This window comes from Photinus pyralis, unplaced genomic scaffold, assembly GCF_008802855.1.
Source record: "Photinus pyralis isolate 1611_PpyrPB1 unplaced genomic scaffold, Ppyr1.3 Ppyr1.4_LG1, whole genome shotgun sequence".
Lineage (NCBI taxonomy): Eukaryota > Metazoa > Arthropoda > Insecta > Coleoptera > Lampyridae > Photinus > Photinus pyralis.
The window spans coordinates 60,408,572-60,425,942 of NW_022170249.1; the positions used below are offsets into that span (position 1 = coordinate 60,408,572).

General features: G+C 36.1%; 2 protein-coding genes and 9 non-coding genes across 11 annotated transcripts; 4 read left to right on the plus strand and 7 right to left on the minus strand.

The window, feature by feature from the left end:
* Positions 1–2,843: 2,843 nt before the first annotated feature.
* On the minus strand, positions 2,844–2,916 carry Trnav-cac. Its single transcript has one exon. It is a non-coding gene; the product is annotated as a tRNA-Val (tRNA).
* Positions 2,917–3,100: 184 nt separating this feature from the next.
* Positions 3,101–4,468, plus strand: LOC116160234. The gene is made up of 2 exons (XM_031473383.1): positions 3,101–3,553; positions 3,603–4,468. The coding sequence occupies exons 1-2, from the start codon at positions 3,125–3,127 to the stop codon at positions 4,398–4,400; spliced, it is 1,227 nt and encodes a 408-aa protein (XP_031329243.1). The 5' UTR covers positions 3,101–3,124; the 3' UTR covers positions 4,401–4,468.
* A 708-nt stretch (positions 4,469–5,176) lies between these two features.
* Positions 5,177–6,218, minus strand: LOC116164626. The gene is made up of 3 exons (XM_031478830.1): positions 5,981–6,218; positions 5,416–5,859; positions 5,177–5,368 (listed from the first exon to the last, which is right to left on the minus strand). The coding sequence occupies exons 1-3, from the start codon at positions 5,990–5,992 to the stop codon at positions 5,177–5,179; spliced, it is 648 nt and encodes a 215-aa protein (XP_031334690.1). The 5' UTR covers positions 5,993–6,218.
* A 3,645-nt stretch (positions 6,219–9,863) lies between these two features.
* Trnav-aac lies at positions 9,864–9,936 on the plus strand. Its single transcript has one exon. It is a non-coding gene; the product is annotated as a tRNA-Val (tRNA).
* A 630-nt stretch (positions 9,937–10,566) lies between these two features.
* Positions 10,567–10,639, minus strand: Trnav-aac. Its single transcript has one exon. It is a non-coding gene; the product is annotated as a tRNA-Val (tRNA).
* Positions 10,640–11,578: 939 nt separating this feature from the next.
* Positions 11,579–11,651, minus strand: Trnav-aac. Its single transcript has one exon. It is a non-coding gene; the product is annotated as a tRNA-Val (tRNA).
* Positions 11,652–11,737: 86 nt separating this feature from the next.
* On the minus strand, positions 11,738–11,810 carry Trnav-cac. The gene has a single exon. It is a non-coding gene; the product is annotated as a tRNA-Val (tRNA).
* Positions 11,811–12,273: 463 nt separating this feature from the next.
* Positions 12,274–12,346, minus strand: Trnav-aac. The gene has a single exon. It is a non-coding gene; the product is annotated as a tRNA-Val (tRNA).
* Positions 12,347–12,602: 256 nt separating this feature from the next.
* Positions 12,603–12,675, plus strand: Trnav-uac. The gene has a single exon. It is a non-coding gene; the product is annotated as a tRNA-Val (tRNA).
* A 68-nt stretch (positions 12,676–12,743) lies between these two features.
* On the plus strand, positions 12,744–12,816 carry Trnav-aac. Its single transcript has one exon. It is a non-coding gene; the product is annotated as a tRNA-Val (tRNA).
* A 3,608-nt stretch (positions 12,817–16,424) lies between these two features.
* Positions 16,425–16,497, minus strand: Trnav-aac. Its single transcript has one exon. It is a non-coding gene; the product is annotated as a tRNA-Val (tRNA).
* Positions 16,498–17,371: the final 874 nt, after the last annotated feature.

The window sequence follows — 17,371 nt, forward strand, 5'->3', positions numbered from 1 at the left end:
TTGTGAAATGTTTATTAAAAACGGTATAGAGCTTCAGAGTTGCTTATATTTTTAAGAAGTCTGAAATTTCTATGTAGATGTTTTAACCAAATTTTATACTTTATCTCTATAATTAAGAGTTTTATGAGAAAATATCTTGAACTTATCGTGGTATAAATCCCCTACGCTGCACCCTTACCAAAGGGGATGCATAATAATTCAACTTTCAACCCTTGCTAGTGGGGATATTTGAATCACTGTGAAATTGTAGGGCTTTCTAATATACGTTTGAAACAAAAAAATTATCTCACTTCAGTTCAGCTTCATCCTTAAAATCCTTCATCCCCCATCCCCCGCCCCCCTCCCCCCATCCGCGGTAGGAATAGATATTTAAAGAGGAATAGAACACATATGTAATAAGCGTTGTACTCTCTGACTAACTTTACAAGAGCGTTTAAATATCCATTTTTACCGCGCGGGGGGGGGGTGAAACTGAACTGAAGTGAGACAAGTTTTTAATTTCAAAAGTATATTAGAAAGCGCTACAATCTCACAGTGATTCAAATACCCCATTAGCAAGGGTTGAAAGTTGAATTATTATGCATCCCCTTTGGCAAGGGTGCAGGGTAGGAGGGTTTATACCACGATAAGTTCAAGATATTTTCTCATAAAACTCTTAATTATAGAGATAAAGTATAAAATTTGGTTAAAACATCTACATAGAAATTTCAGAATTCTTCAAAATATAACCAACTCTCAAGCTCTATATCTTTTTTAATAAACATTTCACACAAAAGTAGTGTATATCAAAGTTCTCTAGAATTTTATGGTCTACAATTTCTGATAACAATATTTTTTTCTAAAGTGAACCATTAAAAAGACGTGATTGAAAAACTAAGAAACCAACCAAATTTCAGGGGTTTTGAGGGTGGTACGGGGGAAGCACAAGGGGTGGGAGGTCGAAAACTTAGATTCTTAACCACCAGATGACTGTCTATGACATGCAAAAGAAATTGGAACTACTTCTCATTTTGCAAGTTAAAACCCTCTATTCCCTGGACTACACGTGGTGAACGCAAATTGACGTCATGAACGCTAAGCGTTCAAAAGTGCTCAGCGTTTTCATAGTTACAGAATACGGGCCCAGGCGATCCTGTCATCTCCTAGAGCCAGTAATAGTATTTTACATTATTAGCCAGGTAAGTGAGTTTTTAGTGGCGATAGGGGAAGTTGAATGGCGAGCCGTTAGGCGAATATCAATGAATGGATGGATACGTGGGGTGTTTCGACTCGAACTTTTTGCAGGCAACCGGAAACATCGGTTTCAAATAATCCAGTACATTATTCGCGGAGGTAGCACAATTAGGATCAGCGTAGGTTAAATGGGGGCAAAGATGCCTCTTTTTGTCATTGAAAATCTCACATTTCCTTTTCATTTTCCCTAACTTAAAATGTCGGAAACCACTTTTTTCCGAAGAATCTGAATCTGTTATCACGATTTCCATAACACACTAGAGATGTAGAAGCTACCGTCTGGGTCTGGCTACTTTCTTATGAAGAAGTTTATTTGAATGCACCGCCATGGTAACCTGTTGATTCAGTAAGATCTAGTCACCCGTGGATGTTTGATTGAGAAATGAATGTAAAACATACATGAACCATTTGATTTAAAATTTTTTTTATAAATTAATGTAAAAATATAGAGTGTGACACGTCATTATTTTTCTTTTTTTGTTCTCTATCTCAATTCGTAAAAATCCATAAGAAATGAGAAAAGTAGCCTGTAGCTTCTGTTGTCAATTTAGACGCCGCCGGTCTTTATATTGTTAATTTATAAGTATTTTTGTTAAGTTAGAATAAGTTCCATTTATTTTTTTTTTGTTTCAGAACTCTTAGAATTTTTTCCCTTTCAATCTTTCACACGCTCTGTGAGGTTTTACAAATTCCATAGGTTTATTTCAATTTATGACTTCCGTGTTCTTTCTGTTTTCGCCTGTCACCCTAATTTTTAAGTTATTTAATACGTGACTAGGCAAAGGAGCCGCTTGCATGTGGTCCTTTGCGCTAATATTGCAGCCCATATGGTTGCAATAAATGTTCTTAGTTTTAGGGTGTTAATTAGTCAATTTTTTAGTTTTCAAGCAGTCACATTTCGCCTACAATCGAAGTAGGTTGACTCAAAAGTTAGTAGTGCTCAATTTACATTAAAGGGTGTTGTAATTTTGTAAATAATTGTACATAAATTTGTGTCATGAAATAAATAGTACCTGTATAAGATTCTGTGTAAATGAAGATTTACAACCTCGTTTACAATAAAAGGTTTAGCTCGCGAACCAGCTACCAGAGCTATCGTCTCTAAGTTCCTATCGGGAACTTTTTCATTTATTCCAAACAGCTTCTACATCTAGCGTGTTATGGAAATTCTGAAAACAGATTCAGATTCTCCGAAAAAAAAGTGCCCATAAAAGATGCTAACGGGAACCGTCCATTTGCGACCGTTTAAGCAACAAATGAAAACCAAACTTGACATTTTCAGTGTTTCGGTGATATCTCTGTTATTGTCAAAGATTTTTCAAAAATTTCAAATGGGTTTTTTGAGGCACAGGTGGGCGAAGAAATTGACCCACCCTGCACCTATGTCTTCGAAATGGCAACTCTAATGAACCAAGATCCTTCCTCTTTTTTTGCCAACAATTTGAGCGTTTCCTTTCTAGAAAGAATGAAACTGATTGCAGCATCAAAATCGTTCCCAGAACAACTTTCTATATGCGAAACATAGAAAATTATGCATAAACTTTGGCGGCGCTTGTCTCACCTGTACTGTTTTGTTTGCGAAACACAGAGGGGAAAATATAAAAAATTGTTGTTTCCGCCCGGGTTCGAACCGGGGACCTTTCGCGTGTGAAGCGAACGTGATAACCGCTACACTACGGAAACATAATTCGTTTGCCCCAAACAACAGTTGTAGTTTTGTACGTCGTAAGGTTGTAACAGTATATATTAAACCGACCATACATTAGCGCACGGCGGTGTGCGGATCTAGTCCGTCGGACAATGTCAGCGGGAAAATTTTGCCATACACCCCGCTCACTTTGTTGCCGACCGCGTGTGTAGACAGACATTCATTTTGTTGAAAGCAGTGGTGATGGATTACAAGAAGCAAGTAGCTGCATCCGTAATTATCATACAAACTCAGTTACAACGAACACGGAAGAAAAGAAAAGTGTGGGTAAAAGAGTGGTTAAAAAAGAGAACCACTTTGTCACACATGAATCTTTTAAGTGAACTTAAGCTAGTAGCAGAAGACTACCGAAATTACCTTCGAATGGATGAAGACTTATTTATCACTTTATTGGAGAAAATGAAACCGCTTATTCAGAAAAAAAACACTTTAATGAGAGACGCAGTAACAGCAGAAGAACGGCTTATTTGTACATTAAGATATTTGGCAAGAGGCAGATCTTTGGAAGATCTTAAATTCTCTGCCGTAATTTCTCCCCAAGCTTTGGGACGTATAATACCTGAAACTTGTATAGCCATATTCAATGTACTACTTGCCGATGGATATATCAAGGTAAGTTTTATTTTTTCTTTTCATACAAATAATCTAAGTCCAAGTTTAGTTTCCTTCCACAGAAGAAGAATGGCTCAAAATTGCGAGAGACTTTAATGTGCGTTGGAATTTTCCTAACCGTGGGGGAGCTATTGATGGTAAACATGTGCGAATCACGAAGCCCATTAATAGTGGATCTTACTACTATAATTATAAAGAATATTTTAGCGTAGTCCTCATGGCAATAGTGAACGCTAATTACGAATTCATTTCTGTCAATGTCGGCACCAACGGCCGTGTCTCTGATGGTGGTGTAATAGAAAACACCACGTTTCACAAGAAACTCATTTCTGAAAAGTTGAACTTACCGAAAAACGAAAAAACTGCAGAGCACATGAATTTTGTTTTCATCGCTGATGATGCATTTGCACTACACAAAAATCTAATAAAGCCTTATCCATTCAAGGGGTTAAGTAAACAAAAAAGAATATACAACTACCGACTATCTAGAGCACGACGCGTAGTGGAAAATGCGTTTGGTATAATGGCTAATCGATTTCGCATTTTCCACACCGCAATGAACCTAAAGCCAGAAAAAATTGATAATGTCATATTAGCAGCGTGTGCTTTACATAATTTTTTAAGAATCCACTGCAAAAGTAAATATACAGGTTCGGGATCTCTGGACGTGGAAGACACAGAAAATAGGGCCCTTATACCTGGCGAATGGAGAAAAGATGAAGAAGTTTTGGGACAACTGCAACAATCAACTAGGAATTCATCTGATGAAGCGAAAGGAACACGGGATTTGTACTGCACATTCTTCAATTCCACAGGAGCAGTTCCTTGGCAAGAGGACATGATTTAGATTTTAGAATAACCGAAAATGTAGTAGAATATGTTTTAGTTATGATTTCATAATCTGTTAAAAAAATAAAATAGGGATTCTTATATCAATTTATGATTCTAAATCCAAATAATTCCCAAACAGAATGGATTTTTCATATAGTAAAAAATGCAACATAACAAACGACACAAGTGTGAAGCTTAGAAGTAACCTTCATGGCATAATATTAAAACATAACTCAAGTTTAAATATAACAATTTCGAAGCACTAACTGGATAAACTATGGATATTGGTAATACTTAAAATAAAACTAATATTTTTAAAGTAAAAAAATAAATATTCTAGTAACATACCTACATAGGTAGTGTACATGTAGTTCTACCCTATTTCAGAAGTTCATTTACGTTAAATATCTCTTTTTGTGTATCCGTGGATTTCTGTGAATTTTGAGAAATATTCGTGTACATGGTGGGTTGTGTAAGTTGCGGAGACGTCACCGGTTCTTGTTGGTTGATGGTTTTTTGAATTTCTTGCTGTTGTACCGATGTTGGATGATAGCTATAATAACTGTTCGCATTGTAGATGGATAATTCATTCATCGGAGTACTTTGCGTCCCATAGTAGGTACCTTGTGACTGTGTATGAAGATACTGACGATTTGGAGGCCTAGGATCACTGTATGGAACACTACTTGGACTAGGGTTTTTAGAACTCAAATTAATAGATGCATTTTCGTGGAGTCTCTTTAATGTTCCGTAATGCAGTGCAGTGTTTATAATATATTCACAGTATGTTCTTTAATCGGCGTCCATTTTTCGTAGTTTAGCAGCTACAGTAACTCCGAAATTGTCATATTCATCTGTACCAGGAATCGGTCTCTCCAGAATCTCGTATGCTTTGGCCAAAAGCGTGCTATTGTCTTTTGTAACTAATTTCTTCCTTTTCGTTGTAGGGTGCATTGTTTCCGCTGGCTCTGACTGTTGAATTTCCTAAAAACAAAAACCGTTACTTGAATAAAACAATATACAATAAGTACCCGGAAGTCAGCTTCCGCGCCAGAAATGTAATTTGGGGATTTTTCTTCCGCTGTTTGAAGTTCTTCCAGCGCAATATCATTAGAAATTGTGTCACGAGGTTCCTCCTGATCAGACGTGAAAAGCAGTAGACTATAGTACCATAAATGCGGAGTGTAAATATCGTCTCCCCCTGCGCCGGATTTCTTTGACTCCTTTACTTTTAGTAGTTCTCTTCTGAATGTTCGTCTTAGCGCACCAATTTTCTTCTTTATCACATCAACCGTAGCATGTTCATCAATTGTGTCTTTTGTGTACTTTACTAATTCTTTATATGCGTCTTCCTTCATATTTCTGTTTGAATAACATTTTGACTTTACTTTCCAAAGGCACGGAAAGTCATTATATTTTGCGAGCAAGCCGCGAATATATTCCTCTGAATTATATTTTCGGTTAACTTCTTGAATCTGGAAATCAAAAATATCAATATCATGATATTATGTATAGGTTTCTACTTTCATAAATTATTTTATTAATTGTAAAACGGGATTAAAATAATTAGCCATCAGTAGGTACTTAACTACTTACGGTCTTTTCCATGGTTAAATGCGTAGTTCGCGGTCCGTCCTTCACCACACACTAGCACATATACGCGGGAACTGTAAGGAAACTGTCCGAAAAATCGGGCGGGTTCAATCTCACTCACGAGGACTTTTGGTCCGCTAAACAGTGCGCGAACATTGACGGACAATGGCATACACAGGCACGTTTGATGTGCGACCAAGTCCGACGGACTAGATCCGCACACCGCCGTGTGCTAATGTATGGCCGGCATACAGGTGAGTAGAAAAAAATGCGATTCTATTTCTACGTATCTGTAAACCGCAAATTACAACCAAACTACGTATTATTAATTATTATAGTAAGCACATATTTAATTTTTAATTGAACATTAAATACATATTAAACTAAACGAATTGTTATTATTATTAATTGGAACACAAAAATTTTGGAAGATGAAAGTGTGTTTTGTGTTGGTCGTCTCCAGATTCATGGTGAGTTGTCTCGATGTTGATGGCAGATATAAATTAGGTGACTTATTTATAGCATCACAAATCAGATTGCTTGTTGTTTTGTGAGTCATGGACTCACCTACATAGCCCTCAGCCACTTTCGAGGACTTGCAACCTCCGAATCTCTTTAACAATAAGTATGGAACGCCGTTTTAGTATTTATACCAACATTTTATCATGTATCATTTTAAATAACAGTCAATCTTATGTCTCTAAATTTTTCGTTTGTTGTTTTTATCTTACGTATTAAGAGATTGATTAAAAAAATGTTTGTTGATAATTTTAATTAGGCGCTAGTATACACGTAGTCAAATAGACTAAACTGTAGTTCCTGAAACTTCCGCACAATCAGAGATACGAATTAAAATTATCAACAATCATTTTAATTAATGTAACATTTTAATTCAACAATCACTTTAAATAATTCTTGCCGATTTTAACAGCATGAATTCATATGATTGTTGAATTAAAATGTTCTCTGAAAATATTTGTACAATTTTATTCCAAAATTTTACAATGTGCCATTTTAAATAACAGTCAATCGTATGCCTCTACTTTTTACGTTTGTTGTTATTGTCTTACGTATTAAATATGATTGTTTAAAAAATGTTACTTAATAAAAATGTGAAATGAATTATATTGTTATATTGAATGAGTGTATATGAAACTGTATTTCAACAAACAATTAATAACAAACAATTAAATTGAATTGCACGAAATACTTCGATTAATAAAACGATTTTGTCCAACAAACATAAAAATTTATTCATTTTAAATGTGTAATTAAAATTATCAACAAACATTTTAATTCATCAGTCATATAAATTCGACGATTTGAAAATTGAAGCCGAATATTTTCAACAATCACTTTAATTCAACAAACAAATAAATTTTTATTGTTAGACGTAGTAAAAGAATCTTTTAAAATGATTGTTGAATTAATATGATTGTTGAATTAAAATGTTACATGAATTAAAATGTTTGTTGATAATTTTAATTAGGCGCTAGTATACACGTACCCAAATACACTAAAGGATAGTTCCTGAAACTTCCGCACAATCACAGATACGAATTAAAATTATCAACAAACATTTTAATTCATGTAACATTTTAATTCAACAATCATTTTAAATAATGCTTTCCGATTTTAACAGCACGAATTAATATGATTGTTGAATTAAAATGATTGTTGGGAATATTTGTACAACACTTCAATAATTGAATTAATATGATTGTTGAATTAAAATGTTTGTTCATAATTTTAATCCCACATTTAATATGAATAAATTTTTATGTTTGTTGAATTAGTTCTAGTTAGTTATATTACTGTTCGTTTATGTATTCGTTTGATTTGTATTGTTAAACTTTCGTTATACACATTGCTATATAATTCATACATCATTTCAATTAAGTGAAGTTTTTTAAACAAACCTATTTAATGTTTCACATAAAAACAACAAACATAATAAATCGGGAAATAAAATTAACTGTTGTTTATAATGTTACATTGTAAACTTTCGTAATAAAAAGTAAAACGGCGTTCCATAAATAAGTCACCATCTGCAAAAACCAAAATAGTAGCAAAAGTTTTTCTTAAACTTTTGGGGTTAGGCAAACTCACAAATTGTTTATTATATTTATACACCCACTACTTGTTTCGTGCATTTTTATGTATTTTTGTGTGTAATTTATATATTTCTTGCATGTGGCATACATTTTTTCAGCTACATAAAAAGTTCGTTGAATCTTTGTCTTAGTATCCGGTATTTTCATTATTAATGACTTTCCAGTGTCTTCCACATCTTTTGGAAATATATTTCGCCTTTCCATTTTCCGAACTGCACCACATATTTCAATTATATAAGGATAACCTTAAATGAAATGAAATTATTAACTTACAAACATCTTCTAACAAAGTGGTGGTACATACCTTAACCAATAAAAATTGTGCGTCAGAAGCATTATTTAAAAATGTGTCAAGGTGATCAGCAGTTGAAACACTAGCCTTTTTACAATTATATCCGTCTGATTTGCGTTTGAGAAATGCTTGAAACTTCGAATATGTTCTACATTATGCTTGAAATTAGTAGTTGCTTTAAGCATGGAATATAATATCATCCGTAATGTTGTAGGCTTCAGTTTCGTCAAGTGATGAATGTAGGTGTAGTGCCTTGTATTGGGGTTGCAGTTACAACGAAAACGAATATATTTACATAAACTACACAACTATGAACTATCACTTAATAAGTATTACAAAAGTAATTAAGGGGTTGCGCGGAGGCCGTTCTTACCGTACCGAAGCTGGGGACGAAGTGATTTCTCTCCTGCGGTCATTGGTTAGTGAGGGCGCTTATTTCCACGCGCATACGCACTACATAGGTATGCAAGAAACACGTGTTCCGAAAAATTTGCGAGCTTATTTTCTTCTCTCCGTTTTATAAATCTTTCATATAAATTGGCAGCAAATTGTCAGCAGCGGCATCTGCTTGTTGTCGGATGTCTGGAGGCATGTTACTAAATACATCTTCTTCGATTTTAATTTCAAAATGAAAATAAGGCAAAACCAAAAAGGATGTCTGTTAACAGTTTAGATATTTGTAGATAATTGTCACTTCCAAACGTAAATGATTTATTCTAATTTTTTTCATTACGCACGGGTGTAGGTAATGGGTACTATATCATGCCTTTAAATTATGCGGTGTGACCTCATTTTCAGAGATATCGTAGAAAAAATCCAATAATAGATTTGCGGACTCTGTGTGTATGCTCCAGAACCAAGCGCAAGAAAGGGGGTTGAATGTGGACTGTATATTTGTGATTATTATAATATTGAGATTAATCAATTTCCATATGTAGCCTTCACAAAATTAGTACCACAATCCCTGAATATTTTAACACAACGAGCCCGAGGGGGAGGAAACGTGTTAAAGCATCTATGAACAAATCAGTTCATAACGAAGATACAACGAATTTTGATAGTGTATGGTTAAAAACAGGGGACATATACCACTTAGGCTCAACGTAACAATTAAAAAACCCAGGAATTTAATTCTCAAATTGGAAACCGAGATCCTTTCCCGCTGAAAAAAAGGACTGTTTCCCCCCGGGATATATTTTTGGATGTTGTTGGGCGAGTTAGATATATCACCGTGACCGTGGCGGTGTACGCTTCACTGCCCTAATTTCTGTACATCGTTTTCTTTGATCCAGCCACTTAATGCATGGTCGGTGGCTGTGTGTCCTTATTTTTAGTAAGCGAGATCAGTGCTTTACGTCATGATTATCTTGCACAAGATGGCCCTTTTCCCCATGACAAACTCAAAATGATGCAGGGAAGGGTAAGTTCGTACAGTCATATTGACCTTCAGCCTTCACGGTTATCATAAATTTGTAACAACGTTTCCGTGGTGTAGTGGTTATCACATCCGCCTAACACGCGGAAGGTCCCCGGTTCGATCCCGGGCGGAAACAATCTTTTATTATGTATTTTTAAGCAACACTACCCCGTACCTGGAAATGTTGCCACATGTAAAACTGTTTATTTAACTTATTGAAAATATAACAAAAAGCAGTAATATAATATGTCGATATAGGGTGAAACACCCAGTTACAATTTTCAATTAACTTAAGAAACAATATCTTTATAATATGGATACCTCCAGTTAAGGCAACGTCCCATCATCAGACCTAGCTGCAAGTTACATATCGAGTGTTATGAGTTATGAGTGTCATAACATTCGATATGTAACTTTCAGCTAGGTCTGATGATGGAACGTTGCCTTAAGTTACGAAATCGACAACCAAAAGAAAAAAATTTCTAATTATAAGAATTCTATTCTACCTGAACATTTAAGGCAAGTGTTTGCGGACCTATATTTATATGAACTTTTTTAGTCATAAAATAAGCCAAATGATTGACTCCTTCTGTATATGTACATCATATTTAGGAACACCCTGTATTAGAGTGGATTTGGCAACCACTAAAGTTCAATTGCTTCAATGAATAAAAGGGAAGCAATGGGGTCTGTTTTTGACTCCCATACATTTTGATGCAAAGCAAAGAAATGAAGAATCAATTAAATTGACCGTATCAAAAATACTTGTTTCCGCCCGGGATCGAACCGGGGACCTTCCGCGTGTTAGGCGGATGTGATAACCACTACACCACGGAAACTTTGTTTATAAATTGTTGTTAACAATGCTTGAGACTAATCATCCCTGTATAAAAATGAAATATTTCCGCCCAGGTTCGAAAATCACTGATTAAAGGAAAAAACTCCGAGACACGTTAAAAGATTTGTCAAAGGGGACAACTTTTTAACCAACCCCCCTTTCACCCTCTGCCCCCCAGAGTCATTCCCTTAAAAATGTTATCGAGTAATAGCTTGTTTGAAAGGTTATTTTGACGTTTGATTTATTTAAAATCGGTCGATTCAAATTATGAAAATATTTAATTTATTTAATCAGTTACCTTTGTGGCAATCTTGGGATAGTGAAATTTAATTTACTGATTCAGATTTTACTTCCAAAATGGTCTACACACTAGCCGAAAGAGTGGAAATTATTCTAATTTATGGTGACCAAAATAAAATAAGAACTTCGAAAGACCTTTCAGCTATTAAATTCAATTGTCATTTAAAATTTTTAAGGGAATGACCCTGGGGCAGAGGGTGTAGGGGGGTTAAGTAGTATTTTGTTAAAAAGTTGTCCCCCTTGACAAATCTTTTGATGTGTCTCGGCATTTTTTTCCTCTAATCAGTGGTGTTAGATAAATCCGTGGTGGAACGTTTTCATATGAACACCCTGATGCGACTGCCTCTTCTGTAAACGACTCTGCCTGTCTATGTCAGTGTATCACGGAGATTTGTTCTTGTAAGCAACACGCTCTCTACTGCAACGTTTCATTTTTCTTAATTTTCAAAATTTATTATTCTCGCAGAATGGCCCCTGGATGATAAACTGCGCTCTATGCGGTCGCATTGATTGCACGGACCTAAGTCGTGGTGGTCGGTGGCCAGAACTACAAAGATAGGTTGTCACCATTGATCGTTTTCTAAACAAACTAAAACACTTGTTCAACACAAAATTTACACCCTGTATAATATATAAAAATTGTTTCCGCCCGGGATCGAACCGGGGACCTTCCGCGTGTTAGGCGGATGTGATAACCACTACACCACGGAAACTTGTTGACTAAGCCGTTTCGACTACATCGTATTTGTAATAACTGCTTGCCCAATTAGTGAAATTAACTACTCTGCAACAAAAATCGTGTTTCCGCCCGGGTTCGAACCGGGGACCTTTCGCGTGTGAAGCGAACGTGATAACCGCTACACTACGGAAACATGATATCTATTCTATTAACGGGCGTTGAATCTTTGTTTAAATGGCCCCGGGATGCCAATGATAACCTTTTGGGTAACGCTGGACGAGATAATTGTAGTGTGCACTAAACGGTGACGTTCTGGGAAACGATGGGGGGATCATAAACAAAACACCGGGCGGTATAAACCTTTTTATATTGGCGTGGAACACACCTGCTTGCCCCGTATAATCCACAAAAAAAATACAAAAATGCTGAAATGTCACGCAGAATTTCAGGACTTAAAAAAATGGCCACAATAACTAGATTTAAAAACAAAATTTAATTGATTTTTCACGATCACTTTTTGAACACTTCAAATATCTCCTCTGTTAAGTACTTTGTATAGCACAAAAGATGCATACCAATTTCAGACAGTTGGGCCTCAATATTTCCCTAAAGAGAGCGTTTTCCCTTTCTAGGATTAAACAACGTAGCACAAAAATTGTTTCCGCCCGGGATCGAACCGGGGACCTTCCGCGTGTTAGGCGGATGTGATAACCACTACACCACGGAAACGTTGTTAAAAAATCTTTGTTAATCATGATTGGCAAAATTGTCCTTGAAAAATTGTACCAAAACTGTTTCTGAACTTATGTGAATTACCAAGCCCGTTTTTGATGATCCAATTTCTATGCATTTCTTCATATAGAAAAATGACCTTTTAATATAAAAAAAAAACGTTACAGCTTGGATACGTTTGATAATCAATTTGATGATTTCCAATCAAATTGCAACATGCAAATGCTTAAAGATCGCTGTCGGTGTTTCCGTAGTTTCCGTAGTGTAGCGGTTATCACGTTCGCTTTACACGCGAAAGGTCCTCAGTTCGATCCTGGGCGGAAACAACATTTTTACAACAATTTATAAAAGGATAGGTAATTGGCAAAACCTCGTTAATGAGGCCTTCAACAACGTTTCCGTGGTGTAGTGGTTATCACATCCGCCTAACACGCGGAAGGTCCCCGGTTCGATCCCGGGCGGAAACAAGTATTTTTTCTACGGTCAATTTAATTGATTCTTCATTTCTTTGCTTTGCGTTTGCATGAAAATGTATGGGAGTATCAAAAACGGACTCTATTGCTTTTTTTTTATTCATTGAAGCAATTGAACTATAGTGGTTTCCAAATCCACTATTAATACAGAGTGTTCCTAAATATGATGTACAAGAAGGGGTCAATTTTTTGGCTTATTTTATGACTAATATATTAAAGTATATTATTAAGGTCGTGCTCGAAATAGAGCAAGTGTTTTTAAAGACCAGTTATCCACGAATACTTTACGCTATTTTTTATTAGTACACTTTAAAATCGTGATAATTACATAAAAATGGAAATAAGAACTCGTATAAAATATAGTTATGTTATGGTTATATGGTTATCCATTCAAAATTGCAATGCATGCCAAGAATAAATAAAGGTATTGTGATTTAAAATCATTTGTGAAAGTACATGCATTCATGAAGGCAATTAGCAAGAATGATGTAGCCAAGAAGGCATATGTATTCCAGGAAGAACACTTGCGAAAATTTTTCACAGAGGCACCGGACATAACGTATTTATTTTTGAAGGTAGTAGCCATTTTCGGTATCTGTGGCTCTTGTAGAAGATGCGAATTGTGGGATTTACGCTTACATGACGTACAGGGAGAAGGAAGCGTATTGCTTATTACTATTCGACCATCTAAGGCCGAGTTCACACTGAACGGACCTGTGGCGGAAGCGTGGCACAGACTTATGTCCTCTCCGCGCTGCCCCATGCAAACAAACGATGCACACAGACGCGACGTGGCACGGTCGGCCGCCTTCCCGCCACCGTCACGTCTATACCAAGTCGCTAGTGGCGTATGTGTAGTGGTGTGTCTCTTCCAAGTCAGTACTTATGTGAGCCACGATGCATGACGATATTTCATGTCACAATCTTGTCTTCTCAATGTGGTTTGTTTGCGTCACGTCTCCGACACAGGTCCGTTCAGTGTGAACTGGGCCTTAGACGGTGAAGGGTAGACGTTTTACTGTTGCCGACAGTGGAGCAATTAGTTATGTGCGTTTGGTGAAGCAGTATTTATCATTACGCCTCCAAAATGTAAGTACAGACTGGGTTTTCTTACGCTATGATAAGGGACAGTGCACCAATCAAGTGATTGGTATTAATACATCGTCGGCTACTATTATGGCAAATAGTGGCATGAAAATTGATCAAATCCAACGACAAGTAGGATGGAAATCGGCAGCTGTGGCGACTGGTTACGTTAAAGAGAGTCTTAGCAATAAGAATAATGTTTCAAGCATTATTGGGAGTGCCATTAATGGAACCTCATTGACTCCCGAAAATGTTAGCACTATTCATATGAACAACATTTCCTCATATTTAAAAAACCGAAGTATTATATTTCAAACAATACCAACTGTACTTTTCACATTCATTTGAACAATTAAGATTGTTAAGTATTTGAGTAACGCATTTGAAAACATCTGTTAGTAATTTTTGATTTGAAGCTACACAGTATTCCTGTCAGATCTGTAATTAAAAAGTTGACATTTAATTTCAATTCTCATGTTGTCATGGTAACTTTAAAACACGCGCGTTTTTAAGTTTGATTTAAACACGCTGAGGCGTACTTTAAATAAGGATTAAGGGGTACCAATAAAGTTATTTGTATACTTAGGCCGCGAAGTCATTCTTTAACGTACCGAAAAGAAGATTGGCGCCGAGGCCGCTTGCGGCCGAGGCAAGGCAACTTTGAGGGCGTTAAAGAATGACGCGGCCGTGGTATACACAACATTTTTTGTGCAATTGTGTAGAATCGTCAATAAATAAAAATGAGATTTCAAAAATAATAATTTTCGTCGCAAATAGAAAGACGGCCAGTTTTCATTTTACCATGGAAATGAGATAAACAATGAATAATTTTTCGTGAAAGAAAAGTCAAAATGTGTGACTCCGAAAGTGATTCTTCGATATCCGGAACTCCTCCGGAAATAAAACTTGTTGCGAATTCTGCTGTGTCGCAGTTAGTACCTGAAAAATCGAAGCGGCAGTACGAAAAATGCTACAAGGACTTTAAAGACTGGTGCAACAAGAAAAACGCCAAAACCTTGTCTGAAAATGTACTATTAGCTTACCTTATGGAAAAATCGAAGACCTTAAAAAGTTCAAGCTTATGGAGTGTGTATTCGATGCTAAAGTGCATGCTTAATATAAACGAGTGTATAAAAAAGTGTACCTGTCAGTTTAGTTCTAATGAAAATCAAAATGTTACAGTTTCAAAGTATAACGCTTCTAACACTTTAGACTTTATTTCAGGAGTAAGTATAAGTAACAATACGAACTGTACGATTAATATTAACATTTATCCAAAAGATTTGTAATTACCTACATGCTGATTGTCAAAATATATGTGACATTGTTTTACTTTAACGGCCGTCGCTATGACAGCGGCCGCGAAAGTGAATTTCGCGGCCGCCATGGCGAACGCGAAGTTGTTGTTTCGCGTCCAATTGCACAAAAAAATAATTTATGTGACAACCCAAATGGACACAGTTCAGATTGGTATGGCATCCATACCATCTGCTCTCCCACTTGACCTTTTGATATCAGTCATGTTTGCTTTTAACAGAAGCATCTGCATTTCAAGAAGATATCTCGATAAATAACAGTTGATATTGCGCATGCGCGTATTAAACTGATGTTTACAATGTGCGATACATTTGCTTACACTAAAACCAACCTTGGTTAAAATTTCAAAGAAATATCTCCATAAATAAGAAAGTTGGCATTGCGCATGCGCATATCGGATTTTTTTCTATATGTGATATGCTTGCCTTCACCAGAAATATCTGTAGTTGAAATGTCAACAAAAATATTAATAAAATAAAAATTAATCAAGTTGACATTGTGCAGTCTGCGCATGCGCAGTTTAATTGTCAATATTTTCCTTGGCTCAGGTGCTAGAGCTATATGCTACCGAATGCAAAAAGAAGGAACTTAATATCTTGAAAACTGTAGGTGTAGTTAAGGCCTTGGACAGATGGATGGACAGAGAAAGTGGCTGCAATAGCGTACCCAACTTCGTTGGAAAATGCGCTAAAAAACTCCAGATAATTCTCGATTATCAAAAGTTCTTATAAGCCTGTTAAGAGGTTCTAAAAGGCACTAGATGACCGTACATGTACTACTTTTATGTGGGATACATTCAGGCGGCTACTGTACACGTTTTAGGGTTTTGGCAGTTTCACTGGACGCACGCAGTACATTGACTTATGTGATTACACACCTGTTACAACGTTCAACTTCTCTTTTTGGTTTTACTGTATGAAACTCTGTTCCACAACCTCCAGTTCCGTGTTTCAGTAAATATTCAAATAGTTGTGGGGTGGGCCATTAGTGTGTGGGTGGAAGATTGTGGGTTTATTAACGCGCATACTTAANCATGCAAATAAATTATTATTACAGTTGTAACTGCGTGTTTCACCCTATATCGACATATTATAATACTGCATTTTGTTATATTTTCAATAAGTTAAATAAACAGTTTTACATGTGGCAACTAATTCCAAGTAGGGGGTAGTGTTGCTTAAAAATAAATAATAAAAGATTGTTTCCGCCCGGGATCGAACCGGGGACCTTCCGCGTGTTAGGCGGATGTGATAACCACTACACCACGGAAACGTTGTTACAAATTGATGATAACCGTGAAGGCTGAAGGTCAATATGTACGAACTCATCCTTCCCGGGATCATTTTGAGTTTGTCGTGTGGAAAAGGGCCATCTTGTGCAAGATAATCATGACCTAAAGCACCGATCTTGCTTACTAAAAATAGGGACGCACAGCCACCGACCATGCATTAAGTGGGTGGATCAAAGAAAACGATGTACAGAAATTAGGGCAGTGAAGCGTGCACCGCAACGGTCAGGGTGATATATCTAACTCGCCCAACAACATCCAAAAATATAACATATGCGCTCCGTATACTATTAGTAGTATAATACCGTTTCATACCTTGTACATACAGGGTGTGCATTTGAAAACTTCCAACGACGGATTTATCGAAAACCACTTATTAAAGGAAAAAACGCCGAGCCACATCAAAAGATTTATCAAGGGGACAACTCTTTAACCAAAAACTACTTCAAACCCCTTTCACCCTCTGTCCCCCAAGAGCCATTCCCTTAAAAATTTTAAATGACAAATTGTGTCGAGTGACAGCTTGTGTGAAAGGTCTTTCGAAGTCCTTTATTTTGACGTTTAATTTTTTAAAATCAGTCGATTCGTTTTCTAGAAAATTAGAAAAATCTTTATTTAAATTATTTATTCGACCTATCTTAATTTATAGAAAACAAAAACAAACGAAAATATCAGTTATTTGTTGCTATGGGAAAGAAAGAAATTAATTTGCTGTCATTTACCTTTGTGACAATCTGGGAATAATGAAAATTAATTTATGGTTCAGATTTTACTTCCAAAATAGTTTCGACACTAGCCGAAAGATTGGAAATTATTCTAATGTTCTCGAAAACGAATCGACCGATTTAAAAAAATCAA

Excerpts from the sequence above, each read along its gene's own strand:
- LOC116164626 (XM_031478830.1), bottom strand. Across the intron at positions 5,369-5,415 it reads GCGCGGAAGCTGACTTCCGG|GAAATTCAACAGTCAGAGCC; the intron begins GTACTTATTGTA and ends TTTTGTTTTTAG.
- LOC116160234 (XM_031473383.1), top strand. The coding sequence starts at position 3,125 with ATGGATTACAAGAAGCAAGTAGCTGCATCCGTAATTATCATACAAACT. Across the intron at positions 3,554-3,602 it reads TTGCCGATGGATATATCAAG|TTTCCTTCCACAGAAGAAGA; the intron begins GTAAGTTTTATT and ends GTCCAAGTTTAG.